Raw genomic sequence first — 25,055 nt, forward strand, 5'->3', positions numbered from 1 at the left:
AAGACTTTTTCCAGTGAACGAAGTTCGAAGAGCACACTGGGTGCAACAAAGGGTTTACTGCCGTTAAAACTTGTGAAACTCCAGTTCCCAGCATGTTGACGTCATAAGCACAGCAATGCTGGAGGTGACCTGTTTTCGGCGTCCAACAACCTGCATTCTTTGCTTTTTTTTTTCACTTTCTCTCACAAGTTCAACCTGTTCCCCAAAGGTTCTGCATAATTTCACTGATCCGTAAATTCTTTCACAAAATGATTGAAATGTCCTGCACAACTGATCATGGCAGCCACGTGCAGGGCATTTTAGGGCTGGAGACCTTCCCTGCCACGAGTGTGCCCTACCATGATGCCAGCAGGTGTGTAAAATTGGATTCACTTCAACGATCTAGTTCTTGATGCAGAATTGATCCGTCATTTGGGTCCCTCCTCTCTTTTCTTGGGTTTAATACAGCAAGGGAATTTTTTTCCGAAGATTTATACGCTGCTTCTCGCTTCCGCTCCGACCTAATAATTCCCACATCAAAGTTGTGGCTGTCGCTTTGGCCCTCTTATTCCTGTAGATCAATGCTTTTACGACGTTTCAGCCTATTGTTGCACGCCGTTTCCAGGCAATTCCGCCCCGAATAAGCAGCTAGATCATGCAGTCAACCACCCTTTAAAGCATTATAATGGCAATGTACTTACCACGGAATGGTATTCTAAGCAACTCAACTTGAAGATGCCTCGAACTCAAAAAACCCGAGACAGAGAAGGCAAGCTATCGGGGATCCGTTGGGGAAAATGTGGCTTGCATTAGTCGGTGATACCGTGGTATTTCTCGTCAGCTTGTGGCGGAAATTATGAGTCTTACGACATCTTTGCTTGTTTTCTACTCAAGGAACTGCTGCACTAATTTTTAGGAAAATAGCCGGGTACAGCAGCCTATGTGAGACCTATGTAAGATTGCCGTTTATGAAAATATATAGACAGGCCTTTCCGAGATTTTACATGTCTAGTCTACCTCAAAAGATAGACATTTTCTACAATCCCATCTTGAGAAACATCATTAATCATGCTTCCCTCTCTTCTTCCTGTACTCCTGCTTTCAGTGCTAGCAGAGGCATCACCTGGGAAGCGAGCAAACACTGCATCAGCCTACGCTTCAAACTCAGATGGCACTTATAAGCTCTCGTCAGTCGCGGCACCGGTTCAAGGCAAGGGCAATCCAGGCTCCGAATCAACCTGGAAGCTAAGTATCGATGATACATCTAGCGGACACAAACAAACAATCGTGGGCTTTGGAGCCGCTGTTACCGACGCCACAGTCACCTCCTTCAACACACTATCCGGTTCCACGCTGCAACAACTGCTCAACGAGCTGATGACTGGCGCCGGTGCTGGATTCGCTTTGATGCGTCATACGATTGGTGCTTCCGACCTGTCTGGTGACCCGGCGTATACCTATGACGATAATGGGAATAATGTGGATACATCTATGTCTAGTTTTAACCTAGGTGACCGTGGAAATGCCATGGCTAAGATGCTGGCTAAGATGAAGTCCCTTCAGTCGAGTTTGAAGATTTTTGGTTCATCCTGGAGTGCTCCCGGGTGGATGAAGCTGAATGGTGCGATTGATGGTACAACGAATAACAATAACCTCAACGATGGCTACTTGACTAGCGGAGGCACTGGAAGTACTGGTTATGCCAGTGCCTTTGCGCAATATTTCGTCAAATACATCCAGGCTTATGAAAATCTCGGCGCCCACATCGATGCGATTACCATTCAAAACGAGCCTTTGAACAGCCAAGCTGGATATCCTACAATGTATGTCTATGACTACGAGTCTGCGCAGTTGATCCAACACTACATCGGCCCGGCTCTCGCTCAAGCCGGCCTAGACACCAAAGTTTGGGCATACGATCACAACACTGGTATGCTCTCGATAATCTGGTCCCTACGAGGACTCCATTTGCTAACGGAGGAATGTCAGATGTGCCATCCTACCCTCAGAATGTTGTCAACGGTGCTAGTCAGTATGTCGACTCGGTTGCCTGGCACTGTTATGCCAGCAATGTAGACTGGACAGTCCTCACCCAGTTCCATCAGACAAACCCCAACATCAAGCAATACATGTCAGAATGCTGGACCCCAGCATCCGCATCGTGGAACCAAGCTGCCGATTTCACCATGGGGCCTTTACAAAACTGGGCATCGGGTGTTACTGCCTGGACACTTGGCACAAATGATCAAGATGGCCCGCATCTGTCCAGTGGCGGTTGTGGAAACTGTCGAGGCCTTGTGACCATTTCCAACGGCGGATATACTTTCAACCCGGCTTACTACATGATGGCTCAGTTCAGCAAGTTCATGCCGCCGGGTGCAATTGTGCTGAGTGGTACCGGGAGCTACTCGTATTCCAATGGGGGAGTGCAATCTGTTGCTTCGCTGAATCCAGATGGAACTCGCACCGTTGTTATTGAAAATACATTCAGTAATGATATTTATGTTACTGTCTCCACTAGTAGTGGCCAGCAGTGGAGTGGCAACATTCCAAGTCAGTCCGTGACAACCTGGGTGCTTCCTGTCGCATGAGGGAGACGGGCGTTGTTGGCTGAGATGCGAGACTCTTGAAAATGGACCTTCAAAAAATTCGCATTTTTTGGAATCTCCGAAATTTGATACATTTCTTGGTATTATCAAGACAACCTATCCGGCTACTCCCACTCGAGATAGGACCAAATATATTGGACTCACTCCGAACCAAGAGAAACTCATCCCTTAGTGCCACTCTGATCTCTGTCATTTTCGTAGTCGCGTATGTTGCAAAGGCAAATGAGACCATTCCGCAGGCAACCATGCCGCTATATGAGACCGTGATGGGCCCCCCTCACAGTCCCCCCAAAGACTTGTTCCTGGGCAATGATTTCTTCTCTTCTTCTTCATATCAGCCAACCAACTTATTTACACTCACCGTATGACTGATTTTATTTTGAAATTTGTCCTGCAATGGCCATGCAGTCCACATCAGAACGAGTCTATCATACCTAGACCGCGGCCTATAATCTTGTCGCGTTTCTCTACTACCCCTTAATAGTTGTCACTATCGCCCTTAGCTCTACACTCACGCTATCGACTTTTAACCTAATTACGCTACTTATGTCTACGATAGTCCTTAACTGCTACTTTATCGCGCCGCTCTACTATATCATTATATCTAGCTGTTACGGACCTACCCGTCACCAATCAGTGGTGCCCCACCGGGTACACAGATGGGCCACCAAGAGCCAATAGATCTATCTGTCAGCAGTGACTCCAGGGGAGTCACCCAGGGAGTAGGAAGCGAAGAACTCTGAAACGTTTGGTGTTTCAGAGGTGGCACCATTGAGGCATTTGTACCTATCTCATGGTGGCACCACACATCTCGACAGATATATAAGGGCACCATTCCATGTACTTAGTTTAGTTCTTTGTCTTCAATCCTACATTGTTACTTGTGTTTACCTTTGGAACCACGTTGACTCGTTAACTATATTATCACTTGACAACACCTACGAGCAGACCAATACTGCGGTATAGATCTACTCGGCGCTCTACCTGGCATCGTTCCTCGATACCCTCAAAAGGACTTAGGCTGGAATAAGACTGTGCGCAGCAACAGCTCGGTTGAGAGGCAGATCGTTGACGTTGGAGGATCAGCACAGGCAAGTATAATCAGGGAAGCTCCAACATAACTGTGACCAGTTAGGCAGTGCGTAACAATGGCCTTTATTCCCGTATGTGGAGGAAGCAAAATAGCGAGGCAAAGAAATATGAAGGCCAAGATAAGGTGGAGTGCATTTAAGAGTATCAGCTGCACACAGTTTCATCTAACACTGGCTATATACAAAGTTCGCGGGAAATTGCGCATGATAGATGAGTAAAAAAGATAAAAGCTGAAATATATTCGCACTATCTAATCTCCTGTTGATCATGTAACTTTAGTATTCGTAATGCGATTAACTGGGCCGGCAATGCAGCAGCTCTGTCAGAGGATAATTTGGTAAGATATAAAACGCACGAACCCGAGAACTAATAGGAAATTGTAATTTTTTTTGGTGTGTTTTCATTTTATGGCTCATGAGCCAACCTTTAAGAATACACTGGATTGAGTAGGGTCGGGTCGCTAGCGAGATATCTGGAAAACATCGCCGGCCATCTTGAACACTATCAGTAGATTTTTGAAGTGCCTGCTATAATTCTAGGTTCGTCATCTGAGCGTCGAGCGCGAACGAAAGCCATATCCTTATCATCCACAGACGAAGCATCCTGCGCTACGGTCCAATTGCTTTCTAACCTAGACTTCGGCTCGAGATTTCGGTAATTGAGTTGATTACGGCGATGTATAGCGTCTGGCTAGCGGCGAATGCCATTGGCAGACTTTTCCTCTTCGTCTTCACTGTAACTAAGCTCGCTAGCCTTTTCTGTAAATTTATCAAATCGCCGTTGATTGAACCGCGTGTCTTTGTTTTCATCCTCATCAAGGTCACCCATGAAGTCATCAGCCGCATCGTCCATATTTATCCAGTGAGACCCTGTACTATCTTAGTCCTCTCGAGCACCCCTCAGAATCTCTTTCATCCGATCATACAATACTGCATCCACCTTAGTCCACCTCCTTCCATGAGGGAACACTGCGTTCCGGAGTTTGTTGACGCATCGTATCAGTGGCTTATAGTACTCTGTGAAGTGCTCATTCGCGGTTTTCACAAAATCGGCTTCGTCAGATATCGCTCCCTTTTTCAAATCAGCTAGAACCTCCGTATCCACGAAGTTCCAATCGTCAAATCTTGGCACAACCCTTCCATTACCCGGTCCCTTGTAGTGGATACATATCCAAAAAACCACCCAGAAAAATGATTCGAGATCATGCATGAATGAATGCTTCTCGCCCATAAGTGAGCCAATCGCCATAAAGGCCCTCGTGCCGGTCTTTCCATTCGCCCCCGAGACACCGACCCGCCGCTCTTTGATGGCCAGGTCTAGATCAATTAGGAACGACGGCCACGACGGGTTCTCTTTGTCCTCATTGATCATGAGATTATTGATTGAGATATCTCGATGGAGTATTCCTGCTCTTTGTAAAGACTGATGTCCTACAATGCAACCCTCTAGCGCGGCAAGCAGAGCCGTACGAGTGCTTGCCTTGTAAATAGGTTTCCCATAATCGCGTAGGACGATACGCCGATGAACTCGATTTGGCAGTGGATTGATAGATGCCTTGGTAGGAGATGCTGAACATGATCGCTTATTAGGTCGCAAAAAAACACCAGTTTGACTGGAAAAGCGCTTCAAGTTAGATTGGCCGCTGCTGCGGCTCTTTCGCGGACCATCGGTTGTGCCCGTGCCAGTCGAAGGCGCCGATCGTTCTGGCCGATAGTTGCTCGCGGCCCTGATATCTAAGTCCCCTCGAACGTTGCCTTGGACATCGTCATCCTGATCACGGATACGAACAGTCGCATGGTGATAATACCGCGCGACGTTGACCACCCCGCGCTCAGTGGCTTCTTGAAGAAGTTCCCCTTCTTCGTCGCGCTCTATGTATTGCCATGAGTCTTTGACAACGAGTGGAATCCCAGGTTCCGCCTCACGGTGCGCTTTCCAGCATGTGGTTGCTCGACCTGTAATGCAGGGTACCCGGTTCATGAGTCTCTCAAGGACGAGCCGCTCCGTTTGGCCGTTCCGCTCGATCTCGATGAAACGCTCGCCATCCTGTTTGGTGATGGTAGGGTCAAATCCAAGTTGCTCTTCGCTCATCCACATAAATCCAAGAATAGTGAACACAAACTGAAGTCCATCCTCGTTTATATCGAACCGTTCGGATGCAACTCCTCCAAGACGGTCAAACGCCCATATTCTCATCAAGGATCCACATAGGGTAAAGCCTAGAACAAAGCGACGGGTATCCTGGGCCGCAAAGACTTCCCTGGCATATCTACCCAGGTCAAGCCATGCTTTGGAAGCCGTGTCGGCTGCTGGGTTGCTTTTTAGCTCTCCCGGCACAAGAATCTGCGACCAATGGCAGTGGGTGTCCTTATTCGCATCGGCGTCACTCACGAAGCCGATGTCTAGCTTGCGCTCTGCCGTAGAGCCTTGAATGGGCTTGTTGGGCTGTGCCAGCGGTCTTCGTAGGTGTGCTGTCATAGGGTTGTAGTCTGCCGAGATCGTTGCCAGATTCTTGCTCAGATCTACAAACCAACTCAAAACCTTCTCCTGGTTTGCGTCCTTCGGCCATCCTTTCCACCCACAAAAAAAAAGCGGATCGCTGCCCTCTATACATCTTTGGAAAACAGCTTCGGATCCTTTTTGAAGACCACTGATAGCGTCGAAAAATGTTGAGCGAAAATGCGGGAGCCCAACGTAAAGACACCCAAGCTCGGACTTAAGGACCTTGTCGATATCTTGGCGGTGTTCTGAGGAGTTCGCAAAGCTACTCGTCCTGATATTCGATGGGGTTTGCTGGAGAGAGGAAGCAATCGCTCGGGGAGAGGGTGTGGGTTCGTTGACTGCGTTATAGACACAGTTCCAAATGTTGCTCTCGGGGTTGCAGGCAAGAATAGCAGCTAAGAGGGGATATATACGGGAGAAATCGAACGTTTCGGAGGCAGCCGCAGATATCAATCTCCGGAGGTCGTTCTGAAGAGTTCCAGGACTTGTTTTCGATGGTAGGGTTCGAGTTGCAGAAATATTCCGCAAAGCAAATAATAGGTCAAGTGTGACATTCTGAATATCTGTATGACCGTTAGATGAATGATAGCCACAATGCTGTTAACGTCCTTCCCTTCTTGCGTGAGATGATTGACCGCGTCTAGTGTGCAGGGTAGGCTGTTCCCTTCACAGATCGAAAGGAAAGATGTCCGAAAGCCATCGAGTCCATTTCCAATGGGACTCTCTTGTATCAGTCTTTCTAAGACATCGTCAGCCATGACGGTACTACTGTGTTCATGGTGGTTCGGTTTGAAGACACGGGATTAAAAGGGCAGCGATCAGGAGTAACGTATTCGGTGAGCGAGCTGGCCACCCTACCCAAAACGCGTCCATTGATTAGCACTTAGTTAGTTCAACCACCCACTATGCCACCAATTCGATCCCGATCCTCTAGCAATTCAGCAGAGCAAGAGGGTAGGATTTATTAGCTATCCAGGCTTTTAAAAATCAAGAAATCTCTTCAATTCGTGAAGTGGCGCGCCGTTTTAACGTCCCAAGATCCACCCTTTCTACCCGCCTGAATGGTATACAACACCGCGCGATTTCTCGCGCCAACTCTCATAAATTGACCGATACTGAAGAGGAATCTCTTCAGAAATGGATCATCTCTATGGATTCTCGTGGATCAGCCCCCCGGCCCTCTATAGTACAAGAAATAGCAGATCTTCTTCTTCAAAAGCGTGGAACTACCCCGGTTCTTTCGGTCGGCGAGAAATAGGTATATAACTTCGTGAAACGGCATCCTCTCCTATCCTCCCGATTCTCGAAACGATATAACTACGAGCGTGCGAGATGCGAAGATCCTAAAATCATTGGGGAGTGGTTTGATTTGGTTCAAAAGTCCTTCAATTTGGAATCGACCCTAATGATATCTATAACTGTGATAAGACTGGTTTTGCAATAGGATTGACTATAACTGCGAAGGTTATTACGAGGAGTGAATACTACGGTCGGAGGTTGGTTTTATAACCTAGAAATCGTGAATAGGTGACGGTGGTTGAATGTACGAATGCTTCTGGGTGGGCGCTTCCTCCGTGTGTGATTTTTAAAGGCAAAGTCTTTATTAATTCATGGTTTAACAGCCTCCTAGAGGATTGGCGCTTCGGAGCAGCTAGTTTAGTACCATTTGCACCCGACCGAGTGATTTTAAAGCTTGATATTCGGCTTTGAACCCCCCCCCAGCCAGCCGGGGGAGTGAATCAAGCCGGGATTTGACCCCAAAAACCCCCTTTACGGAGAAAGAACTATGTCGTCAAGCTTCATCAATCAAAGCTTTACTTCGTGCAAGATCTCGAAGCCCACCTAGCCCGTCAGATCGTGCATTAAACCAGCTTGTAAAAGGCTTCCGTCTTACAATGCAAGGTGCTATCTTACTCGCCAAAGAAACAAGGATTTACGCGCCGCCAACGAGAAGCAGAAGCAAAAGCGTACTAGATCCCGGAGGCAGATACCTGTTGAAGAAGGCCTCTCAGTTCAAGAAGCTTCTCAATTGATAACTGAGCCGGTGGAAGCAATTGAAGTACCTCCTCTCCCTCCACGAAGAAGCCCTTCGCCGGCTTTACAACCACGTATACGGGCCCCCCCCCAAAGTGTAGTGATTGTGGAGAAATAGGACATAAGATTAATAGATGCCTAGCTAGATAGATGATTTTAGTATACTTAATTTATTGGCGTTTTGGTTGATATATTCATATTTGAAATTGGTAGGTTGGGTTGGGTGGCCCACTGGCTTACATGGCCCACTCGCTTACCGAACACGTTACTCAGAGAGCAAAAAAACGGAAAGGGAAATCCAACTTGCGCGGCCTAAAATCCGGTGTATATGGATTTTCATGGTTTTGTTTTTATCCCGAAATCTGGGGGGTTCTGTTCCTGTTACAGAGGACTTCCACGACTCTTGGCCAACCTCTAACTACTGTTTTGTCCCAAGGATTGATGATTAAAGGGGGATTATAGAGGAGAAACATAAGGAGATAATAGCAGTTGACAAACCCATTTTTGCGTTTCAACCTCCATTTAGTTACACAATTTGGGCACACACGCTCTTGTCAATTTAATTACCACTTATCATCCGGCATCTCTCTCCTGACTACGGAGCAGTTTTTAGTGGCATAAGCACTAGTCAATATAATTACGTTTAGCCGATATCACGGTGAAGTTACCCTCATTCGCTGTACGGAGTAGTCACATCCTAGTTTAGCAAGGCTCCGCAAAAATGGGGTAATCTTTGCATTTACGCGGCACTCCGGCTATTAAATAGTGATCAACGGCATAGTTCCTTGCGTAACCACCTCACTAGGCCACAGGTGTAGGGATCCATGATTTTGTGTTACCATCTCCACATGGCCAGCTTTATTTTGTGCCTGCTTCTGCATCAGTCCGTATTTTCAGGGTTGCTATTGGATACATTCAAAGACTTGGGTCTTACCTTCAGTCCTAGAGTTTGAGCCCGTCCATCTTTTTGTAGATCACTCGCATTACCATCACTATGGCTTTTTCTTTCAATGACATGGTCAATCAACACCCCTAATCATCTTAGGGAATATGAACAGCTTACCTTGATCCCGTCGTGAGAACGCAGTCCCTTCTATTAAAATTGTTGACAGAACGTTCATTTGACTGGTATTGAAAACAAACTTGGATCATCTGTTCTCTATGGGGAATCTGGATTCTCGAGGGCGTTCCTTCAAAGGGGTTTTAGGGGAATCTCCATCGCAAGACCTCGCCCATTTGCGATTGGGTTGGATCTCCGGACACCCGGGAGAAACCAAAAGATTTTTGTCAGAGATAACAGCAAACTGCTAAACTGTCACGGAGAGCATGACCAATGAAACACCAAGTAAGCTATTTAGAAAAAGCAACGAGCCTGCCGAGTACTGGGTAAGGCTTACGAGTTGACGATCCTCAGAGAAGCGTCCGTCTACTTCCGAATCCGACGCTCTTGGTGCCTAGAAGTGTCTACCAATGCCAATTCTACCCTCAATATAGGCAGACTTACCCGTCATGCGTCGAAGGATTGATTGTACTGCCGGTCACCTAAACTAGAGAGTTGCATACTTTCCCTGCCAGCAGAGGGGTGCAAACTAATTTGGACTCAGCAACTACAAGATATAAAAGGCCCCTGCTGGTCTTATTCAAATCCAACATCCATTCCATTTCTCGAACCACTTCATCCCTTCAGCTTCAATTCCAAGACCCTCAACTTCTTTTTCAAAATGAGACTATTCATCCAAGGCGCTGCAATCACGGCCTTGTTCATTGCAATGGCATCGGCTGCACAGAGCGGTATTTTCACCGCTGACGGGGTCGAACTTGAAATTTACCAATCTGGCGAGGATATCATGTACGGAGAGCCTGTGAGTTCTCGACCCTTTGAGCCCTCCTATACAAGATCACTGACTCCATACAGCAAAGCTTGGTCCAGGTATATAGCTGGTTAACTCCCCTTTGTGTGTAAAGATAAACTCTCTAACATGTTTACTTTAGGCGAGGGATCTTGAGGGCCGAGCAACCAACGCGTGCACCAAGTGTGTTGGCCACCATGGAAGTTGTGTTGTAGGAGAGGGGAACTGCTATTCTCCTGATACATGTGCATTCTGTGGGGGCTGTTCTGTCAACCAGGCCCGTTGCCAGAACCCCCAGAAGGAAGGCTGCCAGTGCTACAATTGATTGCTTCGGGGGATCAAAGCACGGATCTTGCTTTTACCAAGATTATGCTGTTTGAATATTTCTCGGGGTATTAAAGACTCTTACAGTCCTTTCCTTTGCTCCCTGGTCGATAGTTCTCACTTGCCAATACACTCATACTGGTTTTGTCCTTTATGCTCATCTCCGATTCCCCAGCACTGCGTGCAAACCCATTACAAAGAGATGAATTGAAAGAGCAAGATGCTACACTACCTGATCTATCTCAAGTATGTTCAACTATCAAAGCTATCTCTATTGAAGAAAGCTTCACCCAAAAATATACTCCCACCACCCCTTCTTCCATGTCCGCCCAAATCGATGATTGACACAAGCATTAGGGTGATTAAACCCTCCCGCCTGACTATGTCTCTGCCCATTCCCCCATACACTGATGGGCAATATACACAGTCCACCCATAGATTCATTCGGGGCAGCCTCGCCAGCCTGGATGCAGACAGGATCCCGGAGTTGATGAAACGGAGCCCACGTTACCCGTTCCTTCAACTCCCCGAGTTCAGGAGAGAGAAGATCCCCTATCTCCACATCTGCGTCGACAGATTGCTGAACGAACGGATGTGTCAAAGGAAGCGAGGAAGAAAGCTTGTCAAGAATTGCATCGGTGAAGACATCGGGTCCTGTAACCCCTAAGATAGTCTTCTCGTCATACGCCAGATTGGGGAAAAAGCTGCTGTGACCACGTTTGTAGTGTCTGGTATGTGCCAAGACCCGCACAATGGTCTCGCGGAGCAGCGGGCTGAAACGTCGCGGTGCATACATGGTGTACTGGATCAGCCCGTAGCTCCTTGTCCAGTGCCAGTCGTGCATGAATTGTCGTGAAGCGTATGGCTCGTCGACTTCAATTCCAACCACGAGGGACACATCGGGGTTGCTGCGTTGGGTGTATTCGTCAGGGGCGGCTGCGAAGAAGGGTTCTAGTGCTGGGCAGGTCTTGATGGTCTGAGCCGGGAAGACATCGATATCTGCGTAGAACCCTCCGTAGTACCAGAGAAGCAGGTACCTGAGGAGATCTGCTCGGAGGACATTGCGAGGGTAGGAGTTGTATGTGGCTGCGATTTCGGGAATGGCAGATAGCTCCTTGGTCACGAACGCGATGGCCTTTGTATCAGTGACTAACTTTGTAATTTCTTAGTTGAAGTCAAGCAAGTTCTGCAGTATCTGGTCGAGGTAGTTACCGTGTATTTCCACTCCTTATTTTTCCCTTGGAAGATCCTTGAGTCGTCTCCCCTGTGCTTTTCATCTTTCGCAATCTGCCAGATTCTATCTTCGGGTTGGTTGTTTTCCTGGCTTTCTAATACGGCATTTTCAACTTTCTCCAGGGCATTTGACAGCTGCTTTTCATATTCAACATCTGGATTGGTTCGAAAGGGAGAGCGATAGAGAAATCGTGGCGTGTCCGCTACTTGACGCTCTGGGGGTGGTCGGTCTGCACGAGTATTGTTCTGGGTGGACGGAGGATCTGGAAGATGACCAAAGAGGAACCACATCAAAGTCATAATTATAACACACGCCCCACGACGAGTGAACATAAATCTAGACGCCTGCACCCTGATTCTTCTCAGGCTCATCATGGTAGTGGCAAAATGAAAGCGGAGAACGGTGGGTGGAAGAATGGAGAAAATGGGATTAAATAACTGTGAACTCCTTTGATGGGAAAACGCCGTATAGAGGAAGCCCAGATGTGGTGTTTAAAGTGATCGTCATCACCTAGGGAAAAGATAAAGAAAGGGAAGAGAAGAGAGGGAATCAGAATCAGAATGGCAAATCAAAAGTCGTGCCAGGCCAAGCATTAAGTATCCAGTCACAGCCCCTGGATGTCCTGCATCTGACATGCTCGAGAGCTCCTGATTTCTTGTCAACTTGTACAAACCCACTTTGCTCGTGCTTTGTTTGGCGGGGCCCACTTCGGGTCGATCCCTCAATACTAGACAAGGATAGCCCTGCTAAGATTCGCAGATTATAGGGGACTGCCGCATTTCATGGGTTGGATAGAGATGAGATGGGTCTAGTAAAGTTGATCTTCAGGGGTGACTGGATTGGTGTTTCAAGCGGTTCACCTGGATGGTTATAACGATCGCTTCAGGGAGATTTACACCAAGGACCGTGACCAACCAAAACTGGAGATTAACAGTGAACAAGAAATGTTGAGTAGCTAAATCTAGGCGCCAAGGAAAACCATTTTATACTGCATACTCGATCGCTGACGAAATTGATTCGTGGGTAATATCGGTCTCCTAAGGGCAAGAGACCGAGAAAGTTATGGTCGGAGGAGGCTCATACGTTTACACAGCACATTCATTAGAGGAAGAAACCCACATTGAAGTGCAGCCGGATAATACTCTGATGTCGCAGGCAACAGAGAAGAGACCACATTGAAAGGGAGCTTCTGGATTAAAGTGGAGTGATACTGCAGCGTCAAGACAAATGGTGCGAAGATAGCTGAGCCACACATTGTCGTACTCTTGGTATTTGGTTTTTTTGCTCATCTCTGGAAGACAGAGACTTTCCTGCCTACAGAGAAACTTGTCAAGTCTGTTCGATGAAAGGGTTGGAGAATCAAAATTGATTGAAGAGAGAAGCACCCTCAGAGCTTGCTACCTCTCAACTCAGTGCCGAGAAGATTGGATACCATGCACTTGTCATTGGCACTGGCACATCTACCCAGTCGCCCCTACTAGGTCTAAACAGGGACTCTGAATCCCTGCGCACGACCTTGAATGCCATCCGCGCAGCTCTCCCCAATGCCAAACACGTTGCCATTGCAGACAGAAGTCTGGCCGGAGTAGAAACGGCCGGCATGCTAGGTGAATGTCTCAACGGTTGCGCTGGCTGGCTCAGCTCCAAACTGGAGAATCTTAAGGTCCGCATTACCCTAGTGGCGGTGGGCTCAGGGATCCTCCCCGTCTTGCGGCCCGCGATCGCGAACGAGTCGGAGGGATTCCTCGCATGGATTGGTGTGACAGTGACTCAGGGCGCACGTGTTGTAACCATCTCACCACCTGGTGCAGGGACTGAGAGGGATCTGATGACCCATGCGACGGTGACCTTAGAAGATGGCAAAACACTCGAAGTCGTCCTTTTGGTCCCGGCTATTTGTGTGGCACCTAATATCTGTTTTATCCACGAGTCCCCGTTCACGGCTAGTGACTCGGTAGAGACTACTGTATCAACCCTGCGAGTAGACAAAGTTGGTGCACGAGTCTACGCAATGGTGATATGAGATCGGCATGCGCGTCCGGCCGTGCACAGCATCGTAGATACAGTCCCCACTCCATGTGGGGACATTAAACGGGGTTGGCTCATTGCTGAGGGATTGGACGAAAGTGCCGTTGGTCCCGATCATTTGTTGAAGGAGGACACTCGTGGAAATCAACTTTTGTCAATTGGATCTTGTAAAGATGTTGGCGCGGCTATAGGCTTCATGTTACCCAGTCTCCCCGTGTGCCTGATCAAAGGTCGAGACCATTGGCTATGGACCACGGAGGGCCTGTGGAGTGGCAAATTCTTGTTTTTTGGTTCTTATAGTGTAGGAGCTGTTCTTAATTTATAATATGTGCCAGATTCAAAGCCAGATACAGACACACAGATTAACTGAGTTCAACTCTGAAGAATGAGGCCCCGCAGTTCCACTGAGTGGAGATTTGGTCGGACCCCATTTTCAGAGCACGTGACCTGGCAGCAATTTTGCGGGGAAACGAGACCGACAAAATTTCCACAGAGCACTCGGTTATAAGGGCAAAGTATAAGATTTGAAAGTCACAAGCTTCATTTGTTATGGATATTTCTGAGGTCTTCCCGATCACAAATAAGCAACTGTTGAAAAAATCATGAATCAAAGTACCGGACAGCATATTGGCGCGCTATAGGCCGAGATCGGGCTTCGATCGACCGGTCATACATCCAAAGATGATTCACCTTTTGTGACTCGTATCCTTCAACTCGCCTATTTTGGCCATGTACATCTTTTGGTCATTTTTTTCCCTCTCCGGAATTCCGGAAGTTCCCCCCACATTTGTGGCCTGGCATCTAGCGTAGCATTTTGGTAATATCCCTTGAGCGGCGAACCTGCGCTTGAGGATTCGATCCTCTAAAGTCACAATTTCCCCTTACTTTCCCTCTTACTCATACTTCTCCTTCTCAGCAGCTGTGCGTTGTTCTAGTACAACTGGCATCTCGTCATGGGTGTCTCAGGTATATTCGATCCTTGATTTCTTTCTTTCGTTAATTAAAGAGTTTAGGGAGTGCGCGCACGCCAGCGCATCGTTGTTGACTCATGCTGACCGTTCAAAAGACTTTCCTTGCGCAGAATCATCCTCCTATACTGGAGAGCCTATCGACAAGGGCGAAAGTCAGACCAGTTCCAACACAGACTTCGATCTCCCTCCTCTCACAACTACCACCGCGCGCAAGTTGCAAGCCAAGGTCGATTGGCACATCCTGCCCTGTCTGTGTATTTTGTATTTACTTGCCTTTTTAGATCGGTAAGCCTACCGTTGGCTGATATGATTTGGCGTTGTTTGCAGCTGACTCATCGACCTCCAGAGTTAATGTTAGCAATGCCGCTATTCTCGGACTTAAGAAGGATTTGAACATCACCGATGGAACGAAATACAACACCGCGCTCACCATTTTCTTCGTTCCGTACATAATCTTTGAGATTCCGTCAAACATTCTGCTCAAGAAGTTGAAGCCCCATGTCTGGCGTAAGTGTTGTGGTCCCTTGGCACCCCGTACAACGAAGCATAATTACGGCGAGGACAGCATGTTAACTCGAATCAGTGTCGGGATGCATGTTCATGTTTGGTCTGGTGATGCTCTTCCAAGGTCTAGTACACAACTGGAGTGGACTGATGGCCACTCGGTTTTTTTTGGGTGTCTTTGAGACAGGGATGTTCCCTGGATGTAAGTACAAGTACCAAGAAGAACGCCAAAGACAGGTGCCAACTTTGATCTCCAGGTTTCTATCTATTGGGCATGTGGTACACACGCTCTGAGGCCCAAAAGCGTTTCAGCTTCTTCTTTAGCTCCACTTCACTGGCCGGCGCTTTCGGTGGTCTGCTTGCCAGTGGAATTGCAAAGATGGATGGCATGCGCGGCTACAGTGGCTGGCGCTGGGTGTTCATTATCGAGGGCATTTTAACCAGTGTTGTCGCGATCATCCTGTTCTTCTTTATTGCTGATTTCCCCGAGGATGTTAAGTGGTTGAACGAGGAAGAACGCACATACATGCGTGCCAAGTTGGCCAAGGACGTTGGTAAGGCTGCTGACAACGTTCACTTGGGCAAGCGCGAGGTTCTGGGTGTGTTCAAGGACTGTAAGTACAGCTGGAATAACCCCTTTGCATTCAATTACAGCGCGCTAATCTTCTCCAGACAAGGTCTTTATCGGAGGCTTCATGTACTTTGGCTTGGTTGTCCCGGCTTATGGTATGCAAATCACTTCCTTCTTCGATTGCCCTCCGAGTTATCACTGAATCTCTTACAGGATATGCATACTTCGCGCCGTCGATTATCAAGAGCTACGGCTATAGCGCGATCAAAACCCAGCTTTACTCCATTCCTCCCTGGGCTGCAGCATTCGGCTTCTCAATGGTAGTCGCCTTCTGCTCTGACCGACTGCGACACAGATTTATGTTCACCATAATTCCAATGGCGATCGCCGTTGTCGGATTCATCATGCTTTTGACCATCCATAACAACAATAGTGCGCAATACGGCGCTCTTTTCATGCTCACCAGTGGCTGTTACAGCGCCATGCCGGTCATTGTATGCTGGTTCTCCATGAATCTAGGTGGCCATCATCGACGCAGCGTAGGAACTGCATGGCAGGTTGGCTTCGGCAATATCGGTGGAATCATCGCTACTTATTCCTTTATCGTGAAGAATGGAGTCACAGATTTTCGAACCGGGTATATCATCTGCCTCTCGTTCATTTGCCTCGCTGGTCTGGCGTGCGTGCTCTACATGGCAGCCCTATGGTTTGAGAACAAGAAACGTGATCGCGCCTCTGCTGATCCTGCTACGATTCCCGAGGATGAAGAGGAATATCTGGGCGATTTGGCACCCACATATCGGTACACTTACTGAGAAATCATCCAGGATCCAGGTTGGTTAGAAACTTTTGCAAGACGGACCATTTTTCATTTAACTTTTGTGGACCTTGTCCTACGAATTTTGCGAAACTCCGTGAGCGATGAACATCATGCGTGCTTCTTTGATGAATATACAGCTGGCTATACCCAAGCGAAAACATCGGCATCAAAAGTCTCAATGATTCCCCATTGGAGCTAAATGGCCTACGATATTTCTTTTCAAAAAATAGTAGTGGCATTGCTCTTCTCGTGGATGCTGAAATATACTAATGTCTCTACCCTACAATCCCCACTCGTACTTTGTATGTGACATAAATTAATTTCAAATAATTTGCAAGCCCAGAGGCATCTATGGAGTGAAACCCTATCAAATTTCCTAATCTGGCATAGTCATCTGTCGTCACAGATGGAAGCTTGAGGTATCACGTGTGGGGCCTAAGCGAGGGCGGCTGAGTCAGCCGCACTGTACCTAAATGCGTCTCGGCCGCCGTCACTTCGTCTTTCTTACTACTATCTCTGTTTCATCCTCGAAATCGTAAGTAATGCTCCTGGAGCTTGCGATATTCTCGAGAACAACGCACTAACCCAGTCATCAGTTTGAAGATGAGAGCTAAGTGGAGAAAGAAGCGCACTCGCCGTCTCAAGCGCAAGCGCAGAAAGATGCGTGCCAGATCGTAAGTCACTTCTATTGCGCGGAAATGGTCTTGCGAAAGGCTATTGGGCTTATAATCTGCGAACTTGAATGCTAACTCCTGAATCAGCAAATAAACTACTCGCCCCCTCCATCTCAGCTCTCCTTGCCGGAGCTCATGTTTGAACGCTGAACGCGACAATTGACGACGCGACGATGCGACTTTCGTTTCTTCGTGACACGCCTCTCAATCCAACGAGTTACCTGTATGGACCGATTTCAGACCCATTCTCAGAAGAAATCACAGATCGAAATGACGGATCCGCTGTTACAACAACAGTCTACCCACTTTCCAACACCTCGGATTCATTCACGTCTACGGTCTGATGTCTTGCATGGTCACTACTCGGAGGGGCTCTTGTGTTCAGGTGGATGTTGGAGGGCCGATGCAATCATCGGTCTTTGAGCGCGGCATTGGGGTGACTGGTCAATTCTCATTATCTTTACGGCCTTCCTTCGGGCTGGTCAAAAGTTGTGGAGAGGTTTCTTCCGGGAGTTTATCAAAAATCCATGGAATAACTCGGAGGTCTTGGTTTAGCTACTGCAGATGAATCTATGACTTGATGAGTGCAACAAATTTAGTCCACTGTAAATGTAAAGCTTTAGATTCTGAAGTACGCCGACTACAGAGTTGCTTCAATTGTTCGCGGGTCTTTGAATATTCTCATTAGGATCAGCGTGACGTTTTCTGTACCTTTTGTGTGGCAAGCCGTACACTCACCGCCTGTCTGGTCTCCGCTCGTAAAATTTTCTGCCAGACAAGTCCAGACATTTTTATTTCACCGCGCTGAAGCCGATTCTTGAGAGCTACGATCTTTTGTCTCTCGTCTTTCACGCCATAATGCCGTCCAACAAAGCAGAACACAAGCGCAAGCGCTCAGCGGACAATGACCGTCCTAATAAAAAGCCTGCACTGCACCAGCTGCCCCCGCTGGCCGCCAGCGTTATTGAAGATAAGAGCGAGTTGGCACCAGTAATTGGTGGGTTGAAGGCTTTTTATCCAGACTTTGAGCTATCTTTAATCAAATTTTTGCGTTATAGCCGACACTCCCGGTATCCAAAGTTCGAAATCCCTCCGCTGGAACCCATATATCAAAAGCCGCGCCAATGTTTCCAAGTCTGCGGCATCGACTCGGAATCCGGGCATTGTCTCTTCAGAGATGCTGCTGCAGTCCTCAGACCACGCCAAGTTGGATTTCGTCGGTCGTGAAGGCACGGGAGATGATACTGACTCCCAAGTGAAGCACTATGTCGCAGTTATTGACCCGGAGCGCAAGACATGGAAGGTCGTGGAGGTGCGACGAGCGACACTGCGAGGAGCAGTTAGAAGCCGCAAGCCCGAGGAAGACTCAGACGAAGAAATGGTATCTTCTCCCACCTGCAGTTCCATACACCAGCATCCAACTAACAAACAGCACCAGAACAACATGCGCGCCCAACGTACCGCCCTAACCAACACCTTCGGAACCAAACAATCCCGCAAGGCCGTGCAATCCATGGCCGAGAACGCCCAGCTCTCCAACGCCCCCGCCGGCGCCGTTCCCCAAGCCGGTGCAGCCCTCATCTCCTCGCTGCCTGCAAACACAGCCTCCGGTCTCGCCAAGGCTCTCGCCATGCAAGCCGAAGTGCAAGCCGCGAAGCCCCTCCCAACCCCGAACCTCGCCGTCTCGCACCCCTCCGACGTTTACACAATTGAAACCCTCGTCCCAGGCAGTCACTCAACCCTCAGCCAATTAAACGGCGTGGACGAGTGGAAATCTCAAGTGGAAGCCGGTCTCGGCGTGACAACCGTCTCGCGCTACGTCTCGAACCGCGTCGCCGCAGTCGTCAACTCAGACAACACCACCCACCTCCAAGTCCTCCGCTTCATCCAGCTGCTCATCGAATTCGGACGCTGCCTCAAAAATGCAGGCGCAAACGCCAAGGGCGGCGGCCCAGGCAGCAAGCGTCTCCCGCCCCGCGATGACCTCCGCCGCATCCTATCGAACACTACAGGCTCCGCCGTTGTGAAGCCCAAGCCCGGCGCTGCTGCCGAGACTGCCTCCGATCTGCTTCCGGAGTCTGTTGTCGATGCCGTGCGTCGTCGCTTCGCACCCAGTGGCGGCTACGTCTCCAAGAACGACTTCACCCTCCTGCAAACTACCATCTGTGCGCTCTCGCTACACATTCCGCCCCAGCCGGCTCGCGATGGTGGATCCAGCTCGCTTGGTGGCAATGCGCCCAACGAGCTTGCGACGGATCCTTCCGATCTGCGTGATGATCTACGTCTTGACCCGAATACCATTCACCAGTACTTCCGTGAGCTTGGTTGTCGGATTGATAAGCCTCGTGAGACGGAGTTCGCGAAGTGGAATATCAAGGGTGGGCGTGCAGAGGCGCATGCCCGTCGTGTTGCTCGCTTGCGTGTGCCCGTTGAGTTCCCGAAGGTTAGCCGTGGTGGTCGGAAGTAGGGGGGTTAAGTTGTTAGGCCTCCTTGGAACTGCATTTCAAAATTGTTACTTTTACCTGTTTCTACATCAATGAGACATTGTTACATAGCCAAAAGAATTTATCTGGTCGTTTCTATAATGATTTTTGAGTAGACTCGGGCTCTCTTGATGGTTCCAAATTGCCCTAATGTTGGAAAGTCACTTCCAACTTGTGTGTTGTCTACCAGCTTAATCATTGTGTTTCTTGCCCAGTTTGTATCTTCCTTTTTTAATCAAATTCTTAGGTAGTAGCAATCTCAATGCGCCTACCACTTGAAGTGGCTTCTTTGCAACTGAAGTCGAGGTTGACTTACAAGTCAACCCCCCAAATATTAATATTCAAAAGCCCTGTCCATGACAGGTTATTTTCACTGACAACCTTCTAAACACGTCCATACTCTGAAAGGCCAAAGCCTGGATGCGATGTAATGTCACTTCGAATCTGTTCATTCCAACCTGGTGCACTTGAGCACGATAAATGACACTATATCAATGTAATTACAAGGAGTATATCGGACATTGCTCTTTGTCTTTCAAACCAAATCAATGGCACACATCAACAGACAATAGCACAATTAACGGCAAATCCAAGCCCGAAGTTGACTACATCATTTAATCAAAAGCAGACAGGGTGAAATGACATAAATGGTGTGGGATGGTATGATTTAAGACGGATGCATATGTTTATGTCCGCACAACATGAGATTATGGTAAATGAATGGACGGGAATAACGCGACTAGAATTACCCCCAGAACCCGAGAAGCATAATCGACAGGACTCGTCTGCTCTAGGCAACCACACTGAAGGGGGCAGAGTTCATTCCCGAGTAAGCCTTCTCGGTCAGAGGGGTAGCAGCCTTCACGGGAAGCGCGGCGGCTTGGGAAGCTGCGTCGTTGAGTTCACGAGCAACAGCGCTTTCAATGGTCTCACCAGCCTGCAGGCCCAGCTGGGCATCCTCCCAGATGGGCAGGTTGGCGGCCTCGGCGCCTTCAACGCCAACGCCGACGAAACCGCCCTGGCTCTTCCAATCGCTGGTGCGCTTGAGGCCCAAGTCGTTCCAAACGGCCTGGACGGCCTGCACGAGGTGCTCGCGCAGGGGCTTCACGTGGCCTGGGGTTGGGGTGATGCGCAGACGCTCCTCGCCGCGGGGAACGGTGGGGTAGTTGATGGCCTGCACGTAAATTCCGTGCTCATTAAGAAGTTTGTCGGAAGCCTGCTTGGCCAACTCGGCATCACCGACCAGGAGGGGGACGATGTGGGAGGGGTTGGGAATGACGGGGATATCCAAATCACTGAGGGCAGTCTTGACTGCACGGGTGTGGAGGTGTTGGAGGACTCGGTCCCGGGGTTGCTGGGACTGATACTGGATGGCAGCATCGGCACCAGCCATGGTTGCTGGTGGGAGTGAAGTGGTGAAGATGAAACCGGGAGCCAGGGAGCGGATGGTGTCTACCATGGCTGCCGAGCCTGCAATATATCCACCGACACAGCCGTAGGCCTTGCCCAAGGTACCGGTGATGATATCAATTCGGTCCTGGATTGTGCCCTTGGTGCTTTGAGGGGAAGCTGTATCCTGCGATGCGTACACATCGTAATCGAGATGCTCAGCAACTCCAGCTCCGTGTGGCCCGTACATTCCTACGGCATGGACCTCATCCAGGAAAGTGATGGCACCATATTTGTCGGAGAGATCACAGATCTTTTCAATGGGCGCAATTGATCCACACATACTGTAGACGGATTCAAAGGCAATAATCTTGGGGGTACTAAGTGGCAATGAGGCCAATTTGGCTTCAAGATCTTCCAGATCGTTGTGTTTGAAGACCATCTTCCTCGCGCCAGAGTGGCGAATACCCTGAATCATCGAGGCATGGTTGAGACTGTCCGATAGAATGACACAATCGGGCATCTTACTACCTAGTGTGGCCAGAGTCGCATCATTAGCCACGTAGCAGGAGCTAAAGACCAATGCGGCCTCCTTGCCATGCAATTTGGCAAGCGTTTCCTCCAGGGCGACAGCATGCTTATTATGGCCCGAGATGTTGCGAGTACCACCTGCACCGGCTCCATAGGTGTCCAGAGTCTGGTGCATGGAGTCCAAGACCTGCTGGTTACGACCCATGCCGAGATAGTCGTTTGAGCACCAGACAGTCACACGCTCCTCGGTAGAGGCAGTGTGGGCACGAGGGAACTCTTTGGCGAGACGGTTAATGTTGTTGAAGTAGCGGTAGGATTTGTCCTTGTGCTTCTTCTCCAATTCCACGTTGTAAAAGTCATCGTAGTTGAACTTGGCGTTGGTTGGGGCTTCTGGGCGGGGGCCGCGCACCGCAGTACCGGCGGCGGTGGGGGACGAGCGGAGCGGACTGGCCAAGTTAGGGTTTTCTGTAGTCAGATTAGAAATTGTTCAAATCCCAGGCTTCGGAGATTCTATTTACCTCGCTCGTTCTTCTCGTATCCTCCAGAGGCAAGACTGGCGGGATGACCACCAGTGGTGTGCAACGCCCGCTTGCCAGTCGGAACCCGCATAGGCGGGACTCCAGTCGCACCGCCGGCGCGCGAGGTGAAGCGCTTGGTGCCATTGAGACGGGCACTTTGCACAGCTAGAGCCTTGCTCATGACTGGGCAGCGGCGACCCAGAACCTGAAGGTTCGACATGGTTCCGCCTCCCGGGCTAGCGCTGGGCCGAGTCGCGGTTGAAAGAGTGCGGAGGGTGGTGGGGGATGTGCGCTTGAGGAAAGGGCACATAGTGCGAGACTGCTGCAAAAGAGCCTCCATGGTTGAATTGAGGCAAAGGTAGTAAGAAGAAAAAGACAAAAAATCCCCGTGAATTCAGGAGATTGAACAAGTTAACATCTCGAAAACCGGCGGAACCAAAGGGAAAATCATTTGGGGGCTGCTGACTGATCCCAAGGGCTTACATACAAAGGCCTTTGATTGGCCCACCCGGCCAAATCCCGAGGTACGGATGTTCTTTCCCAATGTGCCTCACTTCCGCGGGCTTTGCCACTTTTGGTGTGAGTGTTACAGTCAAACCCCGTTAAAACCATCCCCACTGTTTTGAAAACTTCGGTATGGATGAAATTGGCCGGATCTGTTTGTTTAGATCATGCCATCCAATGTTCTATAGTTGATAGCCCCAACGTTACTTCCTAATTAGGGCTAGTCCCCCACGATCTCACAGTCCTTTCTTCCGAAAGTGGGTTTCGGGTCTGCCGCCCACGTGATCTCTACCATTTCATTGGCTTTCTCCCCTGTCCCGCCTTGTCTGTTGAAATTTCTGCCCGCTTTAAACACACCCGCCTGTACCCAGGCTCCGGTCAAACCCTGCTTATGTAAGGCACAATTGAAATATCCGAAACATAACCCTAAATCTCGGCCCCGGGGACCGCGTTCAGACGCCATTTGCTCTGAGAATCCTTCGATTTGAACGGGATTTGACTATGGAGTACGGAGTATGTGTACTATCATTCACGGCATTAGTCTACCTTGGCAGCCTGTCAGCAATTCTCGGCAAAAAAAATTATTTTAATCCAAGGCGTCGAGAATAAGCTTCAAGTGGTGTGTATGTTCGGGCTATTCGAGTGGATTGAGATATTACTCTCTTCTAAACTTACCGTCAATATCAGCATTCGCTCGCCAGATCATAACGTTCATCGGTGAGTTCACCCACGACCCCATTCACTCTTCTCTCACTCCGAGCTCAGTCATCTATGACTATTGCTTCATCTCACAGAAGTACCCGTTGTCACAGGCAGGACATAACTAACCGTTACAAAGGTGCTAGCATGGCCTAACCCTTTAGGGTTGGCACCCAGGGCTTCAGATCGTTACAGGGTATCTGGAGAAGATTGGAAGGTCCAAGATGCAAAGGAAATTCTACATGGTGATTTAACGGCCCCTTTCTACACTACTATGCATACCACCACCTCTATCCCTTCTTTCTTTCTTGCTAACATGTATAATCTCACAGAAGGGGCTCAAGCCCTCTCCCCTACCTTTGGGACCCTACTCACATGTTCTTTGTCACTATTTGGCCATCCACATGAAGATTTGTTGGTCCTATGAGCATGCCGAGCGATTATGTTGTGACACCATCGATCTAATCTCTGTCCACTCAACTCAGACATCTTTGGTTGGTGGTCAGTCGCTCGAGTATGTCACAAAAACGCCTCGGAGATTTCTCTATCAAACCAAGATGCATGGAAGAACAAGCATTCAGCATTGCCGGGATGGTGTCCTGAGAACAGACACTGAAGGGTGCATGAGTTCGTCAGCTAGTCTCCCACCTTCAAAAAGTCTTTTATTCCCCACTGATTCATCTACGTAGACCGCGATAAGGATCCCGGTTCTCAGTAACTGGTCCCACGCAGACGACGCCGTCAACCACAACCCTAGGCAGAAGCAAGGAATGATAAACTCGGCAGTTCATGAAGCAGTGTAAATACAATTAAAACCCATCGCCATCGATCCCTCCATGTCCTCAGGACAAGCAGGCCAAGTCAAGAATGAGTACTAGTCGGCCACTCATTTCTTGCCCACTGCCGGCGTCGTCCGTCGGGGCATGGGATGTCTAATTCCCTGACTGGCTCAGCGACACAAGGAGAAAGCTCTGTGGAAGGGCCAATCAAATCCTAATTATGTCTTCCCCCCCCCCCCTTACCACCTCAGAGTACCTAGTCGCCAGACACTGCGAATCAAGTACAGATCAAGATGTCGTTCCACTACCACTCTTTGCGAGGCGAGAGTGGGCTACGACTGAAGCTAGGTTGATAGGTTGATAGACATAGTCAGAAATACAGCAACGAGAAATTTTGATTTGGTATTTCAATATTACTGTTTCTATTCTGTGGAGTGTGCATTATGTGATTTGAGGAAGTAGTGAGGCTCGGAGGTGGAGTCTAAAATAACTGGTATCTCAGGGGTGAGAGAAAAGGGAGCTCGCACAAGATTGCAGACTACCATGCATGGCCTCCTTCAGAGATTTGGACAGATATATGGGCTCCAAGGGTAGGCAGATAAGACCGGCAAGCTAAGTGCAAGCGCTATTCAACAGCCTCTGTAACCCCTAAAATCATCAGTTCGAAACCTAGAGGCACACCGTACCTCTCTCTACATCGGATGTTACGATTTCAATGACAAGTCAAACCCCAAGAGTATAAGAGTCCACCAAACCAATACATTGACACTCATTACCAAACTAAAACACAAGCGCCATTTTTGAAACATTGAACATACAAGCGAGTCAGAAAGCCAGAAATAGAAAAAAGGGCAAGGGAAAGAGAACAATGGAGGATGGAGGGGGGGGGGGGGAAAGAAACAAATCACAACCACCCATGATCCGCAAGCCAAAGCCATGATCAGGTCTATCGTAGAGGGG

At 48.8% G+C, this 25,055-nt stretch overlaps 9 protein-coding genes across 9 annotated transcripts; 6 read left to right on the top strand and 3 right to left on the bottom strand.

The window, feature by feature from the left end:
* Positions 1-248: 248 nt before the first annotated feature.
* Pdw03_6931 (Beta-1,6-glucanase Neg1, putative) lies at positions 249-2,570 on the top strand (the record flags this gene model as incomplete). Its single annotated transcript, XM_066101496.1, has 4 exons — positions 249-352; positions 1,172-1,189; positions 1,248-1,909; positions 1,969-2,570. The coding sequence occupies 4 exons, from the start codon at positions 249-251 to the stop codon at positions 2,568-2,570; spliced, it is 1,386 nt and encodes a 461-aa protein (XP_065956579.1).
* A 1,800-nt stretch (positions 2,571-4,370) lies between these two features.
* Pdw03_6932 (Rhodopsin kinase) lies at positions 4,371-6,940 on the bottom strand (the record flags this gene model as incomplete). Its single annotated transcript, XM_014678919.2, has 3 exons — positions 4,371-4,554; positions 4,606-6,737; positions 6,788-6,940. The coding sequence occupies 3 exons, from the start codon at positions 6,938-6,940 to the stop codon at positions 4,371-4,373; spliced, it is 2,469 nt and encodes an 822-aa protein (XP_014534405.2).
* Positions 6,941-9,937: 2,997 nt separating this feature from the next.
* Pdw03_6933 (uncharacterized protein) lies at positions 9,938-10,391 on the top strand (the record flags this gene model as incomplete). The annotated part of the gene is made up of 3 exons (XM_066101497.1): positions 9,938-10,078; positions 10,132-10,146; positions 10,209-10,391. The coding sequence occupies 3 exons, from the start codon at positions 9,938-9,940 to the stop codon at positions 10,389-10,391; spliced, it is 339 nt and encodes a 112-aa protein (XP_065956580.1).
* A 285-nt stretch (positions 10,392-10,676) lies between these two features.
* Pdw03_6934 (Glycosyltransferase, DXD sugar-binding region) lies at positions 10,677-11,923 on the bottom strand (the record flags this gene model as incomplete). The annotated part of the gene is made up of 2 exons (XM_014678917.1): positions 10,677-11,543; positions 11,603-11,923. The coding sequence occupies 2 exons, from the start codon at positions 11,921-11,923 to the stop codon at positions 10,677-10,679; spliced, it is 1,188 nt and encodes a 395-aa protein (XP_014534403.1).
* A 1,043-nt stretch (positions 11,924-12,966) lies between these two features.
* Positions 12,967-13,647, top strand: Pdw03_6935 (FAD-dependent pyridine nucleotide-disulfide oxidoreductase; the record flags this gene model as incomplete). Its single annotated transcript, XM_014678916.1, has 2 exons — positions 12,967-12,974; positions 13,038-13,647. 2 exons carry the CDS (start codon positions 12,967-12,969, stop codon positions 13,645-13,647), a joined length of 618 nt encoding a protein of 205 aa, XP_014534402.1.
* A 958-nt stretch (positions 13,648-14,605) lies between these two features.
* Pdw03_6936 (MFS transporter, putative) lies at positions 14,606-16,513 on the top strand (the record flags this gene model as incomplete). The annotated part of the gene is made up of 7 exons (XM_014678915.1): positions 14,606-14,618; positions 14,719-14,908; positions 14,970-15,130; positions 15,207-15,329; positions 15,385-15,741; positions 15,800-15,853; positions 15,912-16,513. 7 exons carry the CDS (start codon positions 14,606-14,608, stop codon positions 16,511-16,513), a joined length of 1,500 nt encoding a protein of 499 aa, XP_014534401.1.
* A 1,537-nt stretch (positions 16,514-18,050) lies between these two features.
* Pdw03_6937 (RNA polymerase I associated factor, A49-like) lies at positions 18,051-19,659 on the top strand (the record flags this gene model as incomplete). The annotated part of the gene is made up of 3 exons (XM_066101498.1): positions 18,051-18,189; positions 18,251-18,573; positions 18,631-19,659. The coding sequence occupies 3 exons, from the start codon at positions 18,051-18,053 to the stop codon at positions 19,657-19,659; spliced, it is 1,491 nt and encodes a 496-aa protein (XP_065956581.1).
* Positions 19,660-20,465: 806 nt separating this feature from the next.
* Positions 20,466-22,453, bottom strand: Pdw03_6938 (5-aminolevulinic acid synthase HemA; the record flags this gene model as incomplete). Its single annotated transcript, XM_014678913.1, has 2 exons — positions 20,466-22,060; positions 22,114-22,453. 2 exons carry the CDS (start codon positions 22,451-22,453, stop codon positions 20,466-20,468), a joined length of 1,935 nt encoding a protein of 644 aa, XP_014534399.1.
* A 1,087-nt stretch (positions 22,454-23,540) lies between these two features.
* On the top strand, positions 23,541-24,034 carry Pdw03_6939 (uncharacterized protein; the record flags this gene model as incomplete). Its single annotated transcript, XM_066101499.1, has 3 exons — positions 23,541-23,561; positions 23,649-23,943; positions 24,006-24,034. 3 exons carry the CDS (start codon positions 23,541-23,543, stop codon positions 24,032-24,034), a joined length of 345 nt encoding a protein of 114 aa, XP_065956582.1.
* Between the last annotated feature and the right edge of the window lie 1,021 nt (positions 24,035-25,055).

This window comes from Penicillium digitatum, chromosome 2, assembly GCF_016767815.1.
Source record: "Penicillium digitatum chromosome 2, complete sequence".
NCBI lineage: Eukaryota > Fungi > Ascomycota > Eurotiomycetes > Eurotiales > Aspergillaceae > Penicillium > Penicillium digitatum.